The 11,718-nt window shown below is 43.0% G+C and overlaps 1 protein-coding gene across 1 annotated transcript in view; it reads left to right on the top strand.

The window, feature by feature from the left end:
• Nucleotides 1–4,497: 4,497 nt before the first annotated feature.
• ABCA4 (ATP-binding cassette, sub-family A (ABC1), member 4) overlaps nt 4,498–11,718 on the top strand; it is a 246,946-nt gene continuing 239,725 nt past the window's right edge. Inside the window, exon 1 of the mRNA XM_006882479.1 lies at nt 4,498–4,563. Coding sequence (XP_006882541.1) covers nt 4,498–4,563 — 66 coding nt within the window. The remainder of the gene's footprint in view (nt 4,564–11,718) is intronic.

Here is an 11,718-nt window from a genome sequence, read left to right on the forward strand (position 1 = left end):
TGGGGAGGGGTAGGCAGGGAGAAAAGTGCAACAATGAATGAATGGAAATCCAAAATCTCTGTAAATGTTTACTAACAAAAATGAAAAGAAAAAAAACAACAGGGAAACCATTATCTTCTGAACATTTGGTTTTGGTTATGCTTGCTGTGTTGAGTCAGGTAGGAATGGCATATAATACCAGCTATTGGACATAAATTCCTTAACTTCCCTTATTAAAAGTAATTCATTGGTTTGACAATCTTTTACCTATTTATAATAATGACAGTCAGTGAGTTCCAGGTCCCCATGATAACTGGGGACCCCTTAAAACTAATGAAGAAGGAATGACTATTTCTAAGTATAGTGTTGTTGTTGTTATGTGCCGTCGAGTCGTTTCTGACTCATAGCGACCCTATGCACAACAGCCCTAAACCCTGCTCTATCCTGCGCCAACCACACCGCCTCTGACACACCCATCCCGATTACCCCAGTCATTCAATCAATCCATCTCATAGAGGGTCTTCCCCTCCTGCGCTGTCCCTCCACCCTCCCAAGCATGATGTCCCTCTCCAAGGACCCGTCCCTCCTGGCAACATGTCCAAAGTATGTCAGACGAAGCCCCAGAATCCTTGCCTCCAAGGAGCAGCCTGGTTTAATCCTCTCCAAGATGAATCTGTTTGTTTTCCTGGCAGTCCAGGGTACATTCAGTACCCTTCTCCAGCACAGCTCAAAAGCATCCACTCTCCTTCTGTCCTCCCTAGTCATTGTCCAACTCTCTGATGCATAACAAGCGATTGCAAAGACCATGGCCTGTATCAGGTGCACCTTAGTCTCTATAGAGACACTGTTGCTCCTGAGTACCTTTGAGAGGTCCCTAACAGCAGACTTTCCCATCGCGATACGCTTTTTGATTTCCTGACTGCTGGTACCAAGAGTGTTGACTGTGGAGCCGAGCAAACTGAAGCTGTGAACACTCTCAATCTCTTCGTCATCCATCCTGATGCTGCCAATTGGTCCAGTGGCGAGACTCTTTGTCTTCTTGACATTGAGCCTTAATCCATACTGAAGGCTGCAGTCCTTGACCCTTCGCAGCAAGTGCATGAGGTCCTCCTCAGTTTCAGCAAGCAGGGTTGTGTCATCTGCATAACGCAGATTGTTAATAGATCTTCCACCAATCCTGATACCACAATTCTCCTCATAGAGCCCAGCTTCTCAGATAATCTGCTCTGCATATAGGTTGAAAGGTATGAAGACAGGATGCATCCCTGGCGTACACCCTTCCCAATTTTGAACCATGCAGTGTTGCCCTGCTCTGTTCTGACTACTGCCTCTTGATCCAAGTACAGGTTTCGCATTAGCACAATTAAAGTATAGTGTAGGCACTGATATTTTTCCCATATGCATTGGACATGAATATTATTATTTAAAAATAGAAGCTCAGGGATGGATGTATAAAATTTTGGGTAATTATTCCTCACACTATTACATTTTCCAAGGGTATGGCTTTCATGAAAACACCAGTAACATAACTTCAGGTTCCACCATGTCATTTGCTTTCTTTATCTTTCATTGGAGAATGGATATATTGGAAACAATGTTAAGGAGAGAAAGGACAAGTTTTAATTAATATGTCCTACGGAAGCATCATTGATTGGAGCCCTGTTGGTTACACTTATCAGCATGTAACAACTAAAAATCTAAAATGCTATAAAGAAGGTAACAGGTCTATTATAGCCACTAATGCTAATAACAGTATATTGTGGCATGGAGGAGGAATGGTGGAACTGTATCTACATTTATAGCATTTGTCTTAGCAAAAACATTTATGGAAAATAGGAACTGCATTGAAACACATAACTATTTGGATTGGAAATTACTCACAGTCCTACTAATATTGTTACTAGTATTACATTTAAAAGAAATGAAACCAATTCAAGCCTGTGTTTCATTACCTTACTGTATTTTTTTTTATTAATGTCAATGAACATTTACAGAGATTTTGGATTTCCAGTCATTCATTGTTGCACTTTTCTCCCCGTACCCTATGTATTTTCGAAAGGTCCAATATGATGGGATTCTACAAATTTGACATATTATTAAAATTGTTCTTTATATACTTATTTTAAAAAACAAAAACCCAACAACACAATGTATAAGAATTTTGTATACAAACCAATTGAAAGAATTTTTTTTTAAAAAAGGGGTGATAAAAAAAAAGAATAAATGTCTTCACCAACAAATAGATTTGTTCAGACAAGAAGGGCACTAGTAACAGAGTAGTAACTGCTACTACAGTGACATCAACTGAATTTTAACAAAGCCCTCATACTGGAGATTTTCCTGTTTTTAACTCCTTGATATATCATTCTAAAACAATGACAACACAATTTACTTAGCTGGTATCTGATTATTACAATGGTGGGTTATTTTTTTTTTTTTATCTCCAGAATTTGAAAGGCAGTGTTCTTTCACCATTGCAGCTGCCACTCTACACACTAAATTTATCCTCCTGTGTAATCTACTTAATCTTCCAGGGTTTAATCCTTCATCTATGTGATGACAATTCCCAAATACATGTTTCCATACCAGAACCTTATTCTTAACTCCAGACTCATGTAGCCTGAGGAATCTCTCACTCAGATGTCTTTATGAAAAATAAAATAAAAAACCAACAATAACCGGCAATTCCAACGCAGAGCTGTCCTACAGGGCAGAACATAACCTCAGGGCTTCTAAGACAGTAATTTTTATGAGAGCAATACCTCATTTTTCTCCTTCAGAGTGGCTGATAATGTTTGACTAACCTAACTTTTGATTAGCATTTAACCCCTCAGTTTCCTCATTGATAAACACTTAAAGACTGCAGTAAGAATGCAATACATTAAAGAAAAAACGTTTGTACACAATAAAAGTATGTGGTTTTGTTTTGTGCCATGACATCATGGCTGAGCAGGTTTTCAGAAACTCTGAATTGCATAGGAGACTCTCTCTCTTCTCAGAAAATATGGCAAACTCAAACCACTTGCCCTTGGGTTGGCAACACAATTCCTTACCACTAGTCCACCAGAGCTAACTTGTAAAAATATAGTACCATACAGTTTTTGTGATACATCATAGCCTATCCTGAATGTTACTACCTCCAAACAGCTTTTCCTTTCTGATTCTCTAAGTAGAAACCCTCTCTTCTTAGGCCCCATTACACAGTGCATGCCTTCTGTAAGTTACCTCAGTTTCTGTGCAAACTACAAAGATTCCTGTGTAATCATCATCCTTCCTGCTTCATGGCTCTCACTCTCTCCACCCCCATCCCCAAGTCACAGGGGTTTAAAATCTCAACTTCTGAGATGTGGTGAAGCAGATTAAAGGTGATGAAAAAGTTTCCCAAAAGAGACAAAAACTTCCCAAAATGGCTTCCGTTTGAGGGCACCTTTCAGGATCATGGGAGCCCTGGTGGTGCAGGGTTAAAAGCATTTGACTGCTTACCACAAGGTTGACGGTTTGAATCCACCAACTTCACTGGAGAAGGATGAGACTGTTCGCTTCTGTACAGATTTACAGCCTTGGAAACCCATTGGGCAATTTTACTTTTTTCGGATCATTCTGAGCTGGACCCCAGATGGAGGTGCAGGTACGTGCTAAACCAAAAGGGCCTTCAGAGTGAGAAAGATGGGCAGTCTCTTCCCGTTAAGATGTCAGCTTTGGAAAGCCGATGGAAGGCCGCTGAGGCCAAATGAACAGCACCGAGTTTGGTTTGGGAGATCCCACATCTCCTAAACTTGATTTGGGATTGTCCAGATGACTCGCTGCTGGGTGGAAGGACCAGGTTTGCGCGCTGCGGCCCCTCCCCTGCCCGTGTCAGGCATTGCTAATCGATCACAGAATGCCTTGCCAAGCCTGCATGTCATCCGGGTCTTTTTCTTCACAGCTTCAGGCAAGCACTACTAGTCGATCCATTTTAGCACACAGAATAAAAGTCATTTACCCAAAGTGCGGGCTGAAGTCATGAATGGTGCGGTAAACCATGCAATTTAGGTCTCATTCAGTGTGGCCAGTGGCTAATTAGATTTAGAGGAGCGGTCAACCCTGGCTGCTGGCTCATTACAAACCACTACTGAGGACAAACGTCTACACCAGGGTTCTGTAAAAAGATTTTGTTCTGATCGTGAAGGTCAGATTCCTAAAACCACCTACTTGAGGAGTTTCTTTAATAGAGGAGGAGCCTAAAGGGCCTGGCTTCGCGTTAAATCCCCCAACTCAATTCCCTTTCAGTGCAGGCCCCTGGTTTCCAGGTTTCTCTTTCTTCTCTTAACAAAAGGACCAACATGGCTTCTCTCTAACAAAGTGCTTATGTGTAATTAAGAAGGATTATGCCTCAAAGGGGGAAAGTGGCCCTTAATCACCAAGAGAAGGATTTACAGCTGGAGCTGCCCCGGCAGCATTTATGTCCATTATGGTCCCAGAGCCTCAGCCATAGACGACGCTCTGGAGTGACCCCCTGGTCGTCGGGAGGTGGCCAGCATGCGCTTCACCAGACAAATAAAGCTGCTGCTCTGGAAGAACTGGACCCTGCGGAAAAGGCAGAAGGTACTGGGCACATGCGTGCAGGCTTGGGGTCTCTGCAGCCTGGGGGTCTCAAAGGATGGTGTTGGGCGAACAGACCCTGGGAGAGGGGAATGGGTGCAGAGCTGGTGGGCTTGTCACTTTTAGGATTAAGATGGCATTTACTTAGCCGTCTGCCTGTCAGTGTGAGCCGTCCTGCAACCTATGACTCAGTTACTTGGCTACCTTGGTTATCTGAGAAGCGTCCCAATACAATGTGAAATAAAGATAGCGCAATGTGATGAAATGTAGTGTCACTGAGCTGGGGAGCTCCTTTAGGCTGTTGTTTGGCTTTGAGTGTTTTCAGGATTTGCAGGGTTCTTCTTAGTACTTAGCATGGATGTTCACAGGGCAGTGGATTGGATTTATCAGAGGAATGATAAGGGCAATGCTTCAGATTGAAGAATGTTCTCACAAAATATGTGTTAGAATATTACTCTCTACACTTGTGATCACAGATGAAAGATGGGCAGGATCCTCCCTTGCAAATTCTCTGAAAATTCACGAGAGGGGCAGATATGAATCAATTTTGACACCACCACCACCATCTGTGAATAAGGAGTCCTGGTGTCACAATGACTGAACATTGGGTTGCTAACTTAATGATCAGCAGTTCAAAACTACTAGCAGCTCCACAGGAGAAAAGACCTGGTGCTCTGTTTCCAGAATGTTTAAAGTCAGGAAACTCTACAGGGTACATCTCTTTTACTCATTAAAGGGAAGTTGCATACCCTTAAATCCTGAAGAAAAACCCCCAAAAACCAAGAAGGCCGTCAGTGATGCCATATTTAATTAATTCTATGTTGTATACATATTCATTTTTTATACTTCAATATCTCTGACATTAGGGTACATCTTACAGTTGAGTCACTTGGCACTTTTTTTTAAGTTGTGCATAAAAAAATAACAGTGCATCTGACAATAGATATAGCACCTTATATTCAATGATGCAGTCCATTATCCTCACCATCATGAAGTATCTGGGTATATAAAGGATTCATGTACATGAAGGATAACTGGAAGTTTCATGTCTATTCAGAGGCACCTCAGAAGAAAGGCCTGGTGTTCTACTTCTAAAAAATCAGCTCTTTACAGTCCTACTGGATCAAGTTTCTACTCTGACATAAACAGGGTCACCAGGAGTTGAGGTTGATTCATGAACTGGTGGTTCAGTGAGTAAGTCAGAGCCTGTACTTAGTAAGACTTGAAGCTGAAACGTGGGCCTCTGAGAAGAGGGATTTTATGACGTTAGTGCTTAATAATGGGCACAAAAAGGGAGCAGCACGGGACACTGTCTGACTGCATGTAGGTAGCTCTTTCCTCAGTGTGTAACTTGGAGAGGATATAGGGAGGCTGAAAGGGGAATCTGGTTGAGAACCTGCTAGTCTGTGGGACATACCACTGTCTTCAGGTTGCATTATCTGTGAAAACTGGTGTGATTTTTCAGAAAATCAAGCCTCCTACCCTTTTCCTAGAGCTTTCTTTCTAAAGTGACAAAAAATAAAAACAAACGTCATTATTAATATCTTTGTTTCTTAAGTCGCTAAATACTTTCTAATTACCAGACACTGTGCTGGGTGCTAGGCACCTGGTAAACAGAGTTCTCAGTTCCTGCTCACATGGTACTTATAGTCCAGGAAAGGCCACAATTCCAGTATGCAATTGCTCTCTTTCCCATAAAAATAAAGACTCAGTGCATTTCTTTCAATGTGCTCTTTGTGACCCTCAAAACATATACCCAGGGAGTGTAGCTGCTGACTCGAAATAGATTTCTCCTATAAGCATGTTGCTGAGCTAACGAAAAACATTGTTTTCAAAGGCAGAATTTGACCCAGGCACCTTTAAACTTCGACCTCCTTTCCCTGTCCAGGGCTTCTGTTTTCACTATATTATTGTCCATATGGTGAAAACAGGCTTAGACACTTGGAAGAGCAGACCACACCTCCCTGGCAGTGAGATGGGGCTTTTTAAGCTGAGAACTGGGACCCGGAGCCTTCTCCAGGGCTGGCATTTATTTGCTGCCATCCTCCATACCCTGAAGTTGAGATTTTGTCTCTTTTTCCTCCAGGCAGCTTCCCTACTGCTGCTACATTCTGGGGATGTCTGATTGAGGAGGAGGCAACCCCTAGGATCCCCAGCAGCTCTGTGAGGGGTCTTTGTCTTCTTGTATATGCTGTTTCTTTACTCTGGTTCTTCTGGAAACTTCTACCTCTAGTAGACAGAGATTTAAAAAAAAAAAAGTCAAAATAACCCAATCCCTATTTCGGCTCCTGGAGATTTGATTTTCCAAATACCTGTGTTTTTAGAAGTTTATGTGAATATAGTGAGAATAAAGTCAAGATACCAAATGTCCTGTTTCTGACTCTCCTAATCTCGAAGGGCTCAAGATGAAAATCTTCAGATCACTACTTCTCTTTCCTCTGCTCTTTTTACCTGTGTCATCTGTTGAAATTTATCAAGTATTACTAAGTCCTTGACACTGTATTAAGTCTATTATCTCATTCATCTCTCACAACAGGTCCATGAGAAAAACACTACTATTGACCCCATAAGTACAGATGAGATAAGTGAGGATTTAAAAAGGGGCAAATTCAAGCCACGGGTGGCAGTACTTAAGGATACTTTGGGAAGAATGTTAAATGATCCAGGAAGTATCAAAAGGAGATGGAAGGAGTACACAGAGTCACTGTATCAGAAGGAATTGGCTGACACAGAAGAATTTCATGAAATAACATATGAGCAAGAGCCTGTGGTGATGAAGGAGGAAGTTCAAGTTGCTCTGAAGAAATTGGCAAAAAACAAGGCTCCAGGAGTTGATGGCATACCAATTGATTTATTTCAACAAACAGATGCTGCCTTGGATGTGCTCACTAAGTTGTGCCAAGAAATCTGGAGGACAGCCAACTGGCCAACTGACTGGAAGAGATCGGTATTTGTTCCCATTCCAAAGAAAAGTGACCCAAGAGAGTGTGGAAACTATCGAACAATATCATTAATATCACATGATGGCAAGATTCTGTTGAAAATGATTCAAAAACGTTTGTAACAGTATGTGAACAGAGAACTGCCAGATGTGCAGGCTGGATTTAGAAGAGGTTGTGGTGCTAGGGATATTATAGATAATGTAAGATGGATCTTGGCACAAAGAAGAGAAAATAAAAAAGAATGTCTATCTGTGCTTCATTGACTATGCAGAGGCTTTTGACTGTGTGGATCACAACAAGCTATGGATGACTCTGAGAAGAATGGGAATCCCAGAACATTTGATTGTGCTAATGCGAAACCTATACTTGGACCAAGAGGCAGTCATCAGAACAGAGCAAGGAGACACTACATGGTTCAAAATCAAGAAGGGGGTTCATCAGGGATGTATTTTGTTTCCATACCTTTTCAATCTGTGTGCAGAACAGATCATCTGAGACGCTGGGCTGAAGCCAGAGCAGCTTTGAATGTCAAAGGGGGATAATTTTAATCATTGTGCCCATGGTCGACAGTAAATTATTTTGCTGGGGCGATAAATGTCAACTAGCAATGTCAACTGGGTTGTATGGTGTCTCTCCAGCAACATGAGTCAGAGGCAGCTCCTGCCCTCACACATCTCTGAGCCAATCAGGATACCACTACTGAGCAGAATAATGTGTGGGGCAGTGGAGTGGGCATGGAGTCTAAGGGGTGAAAATTAGCTGTGGGGGCTCAGAAGAGAAATTGTGTTAAGTGGGTAAGAGAAGACTTCACAAGGAGTTCATTCCTAAAACTTGTAAAAATAGATAGAACTTTCTCGAGTGTATTCAACAAGAAAGCTTTGTTGCTGTTGACTCGATTCTGACTCATAATGACCGTATACAATGGAGTAGACCCACCACATCTTTGTCCCAGCTGTTGAGTTTGAACTGCCCACCTTGCTGGTGGCAGCTAAACACTTAATCAAAGGGTCCTTTAACAAGTACACATCCATATTTGCTATTGGACGGGACTATCTGGAGGGATTACAAAGAGCATTTAGAGTGGCTTGTCCCTAAGTGCTCACAGTCCCGGGGCCCTTGATGACAACAACTTCTGGCTTATCTTTTGTCTTAGGGCAGGGTATTCCTTTGGGAAGATGTGGGGATTCTTGAGGTAGCACTAGTGGCCTAGTTTGTAAGGAGTTGCACTGCCAACCCAAAGGCAGGCCATTCGAATGTGCCAGCTGCTCTGCAGGAGAAAGATGGGCAGTCTCCTCCTGTGTGATTTACAGCTTCTGAAAACCTGCTGGAGGTTCAATTGTGAGTTGGTTCTGATACCATGGCAGTGAGTTGAGTTGGGGATTCATGAGAGCAGAGAGCTCATGGTTTCATGAGCCTGAGAACTGGTTGAACTCTGGACTTTGTTTTGGTCCCGGGCCCAGCAGGACAGAATTAGACAAGAAGAAATGGTGGCAACAAGTCTGCAAGGCTGGACTCCTCTCTCCCAGGCTGAGAATCCTGTCACGGTTCTTGGTACAAAAGAATCATTGGCTTATATCAAATTTGGCTAACCACCCCCACCCTCATTTTTAAATTGAAAACAGAGTTGGAGGGAGGGAATTCGAACTGTCCAAGTTTTATGACAACAAGCGGTGACTTTGTCCAGCCCTGCACCCCCCCCCCTTGCAGTTTGAATGATAAAAAGGGGGAGGGGAAGAAAAAAAAAAGGAATAAGGAAATACCAGTTTTGGGGGGAAAATTTCCACTGGCCCTTCTGAGACAGACATGTAAAGGGAATGGATAGAGGGAGCCAGAGCTTCTCAGAAAACATGCTTTTAATGACACTGTGGAATTTCTCCCCAGGGTGTGCTGTACACAGTTGAGCACCAAGGACAAGGGTGCCACTGGAGGGTGAGGGTGCCGAGCGTGATTCTGAGGGAGGGAGAGGAGGGTGTCCTCAGGATCTCTCACATGGGAAAGATGCCCCTGGGGTCTTTGTGCCAAAAGCAAGGGGTGGAATGCAGCCTATCTGCTCAATCACAGAGTTAGAGAAGTAACATCGACTTCACAATGCATCTTTGCAAAGATAACTATCATTGACTCGGCCAGTGATTCTCAGGCTAGCTTATATATTGGAATCACCTGAGAAGTGTTAAAAAAAAAATTGTCCTGTCCTATGATTCTCAGAAGTTCTAATGTAATTGATGTGGAGTATAGCTGAGCTCCCTAGAGGATTCCAGCATGTGACCACGTGAGAACTGCTGACCTCAGTGAGAAAAGTGATAATATGAGGGGCAGTTCCAATTCAGAGGTTTGGTGGGTGAAGAGAAACACCTGCAAAGCAATACTAGTCTCAGAACCAGACAAGGGGTTGAGTGAGAAGAGCTCTGAGCCTGTCTCTGTTGGTGGAGAGGACTTTAAAGGACAATGCCTTGCATAGAGCAGATACTTCCCAGGTGGATGGATGGATGGATGGATGGATGAAAGGAAGGAAGGAAGGGAAAGTATGTGACTAGCATTTCAATGATGAATGATATACATTAGCTTAGGTGTAGGAATGTCATCAGTGGAATAAATAGGCAGGCAAGTCTGACTGATCTCTTCTGTGGTCCAGTGGTCTAAACCCAGTTTGTGTGCAGAATAGACAGTGTGTGGTTAAACCCTCAAGAAGGTCCATATTTCCAAATTTGCAAGTTCTTAATCCAGAAAGGAAGGAGATATAAATATAAGGAGAAGGCAGACCTAAAAGGCTTTCTAAGACAAAATCTGTTTTCTTCCTTTACTATTACCTTTGAGTTGTAGTGTTGGAGAAGAGTACTGAATATCCCATGGACTGTCAGAAGAAGAAACAGCTGTGTCTTGGGAAAAGTGCAGCCTGAGTGCTCCTTAGAGGAAAGATGGCAAAATTCATCTCACATGCTTTGGGCATGTTGTTAGGAAAGGGTATTATTCTTGGAAAGATGGAGGGTCTGCAAAAGAGAAGACCCTCAACCAAATGAACTGGTACAATAATTACTGCAATGGGCTTGAATATGTCAGAAATTATGAGGAGCTAGGAGAGGGTTCAGTTCATGGGGTTGCTGTGAGTCATACTTGATTTGATGACACCTAAAAACAACAACAACACCTCTCACTCACAAGGTCCCTGTTGCTTTATAACAAAATGCTGTCACTCACAGTGTCCCTGCTGCCTTGTAAACCCTGTGAGGCCGTTATAAATGGCTTGGGTTTGCTGAATGTTATATTGTGCCAGAAATTGCTTTTTAAGTGCTTTACATGAGGAACTCATTTCAACCCCACAATTGCGCTAGGAAATAAACTCCTGCTTTCACCCCCATATAACATATGAGAGAACTTGAGGAATGGAAAGACTGAGTGAACAACACAAAATCCTATAGAGAGCAGAGCTGGGGAGGAATGCAGGTACTTGGCTCCAGAGCAAAATCTCTCTTAAGCCTCAGTCTGCACTGCAGGTCTAAGTAGGACTTCCATTTCACAGACAAGAAATCTTAGGTGGAGGGGTTAAGCAAGCACAAAAGTAGTTCTTAACCCAAATTTTCCCATTTCTAATTCAGCTTCAACACCTAACATACCAGACTGCTCCCAGATAGACATTCCTACTTGAGCGGCAGCTGGTTTAGTTGGTGGAAAACCAACTGTGCAAACAACTATCTTGTGGAAAAGTCACCTATGTGGAGTGGAATCTGAACTGGTTTTGTAAAGACACTTGGGACAACTTCCTGTTTCATCACCTGCACGTCTTCACTTCCATGGCTTTCTTGTTGAAGTTGTCCTCCTCCCACCTTATCCACAGACTAGTAGACCTGAAATGGAAGGAGTAAAGTCGGCGTACATGCCACTTGAGGGTACAGCTTGTTAAAAAAGGGACTTGGTATCCTGAACATAGGTCTCACCTCTATCTTTCTGAAAAGAGGCCCCCACACCAACTTTGAAGAAGGCTTGTTAATATTTATTGAGCCCTCATTATCAGTCAGGCCTTCATAGCTGGGTGCTGGACTCCCTGTAGTGCCTAGGACAGTCATGGTCCATACCTAGCAAGAGTTTCCTGGAGTAGATAAGTGGTAAGATAGAGGAAGTGCAGGCTGCTGTGAGAAAAGCTGCCACCATGGTCTCTCTCAGCTCATTGCCATAAACAGATATCTGACACTCGGGGGGGGGGGGGGGGGGGGGGGGGGGG

This window comes from Elephantulus edwardii, unplaced genomic scaffold, assembly GCF_000299155.1.
Source record: "Elephantulus edwardii isolate Elephantulus edwardi_28Jun2011 unplaced genomic scaffold, EleEdw1.0 scaffold00020, whole genome shotgun sequence".
Classification (NCBI taxonomy): Eukaryota; Metazoa; Chordata; class Mammalia; order Macroscelidea; family Macroscelididae; genus Elephantulus; species Elephantulus edwardii.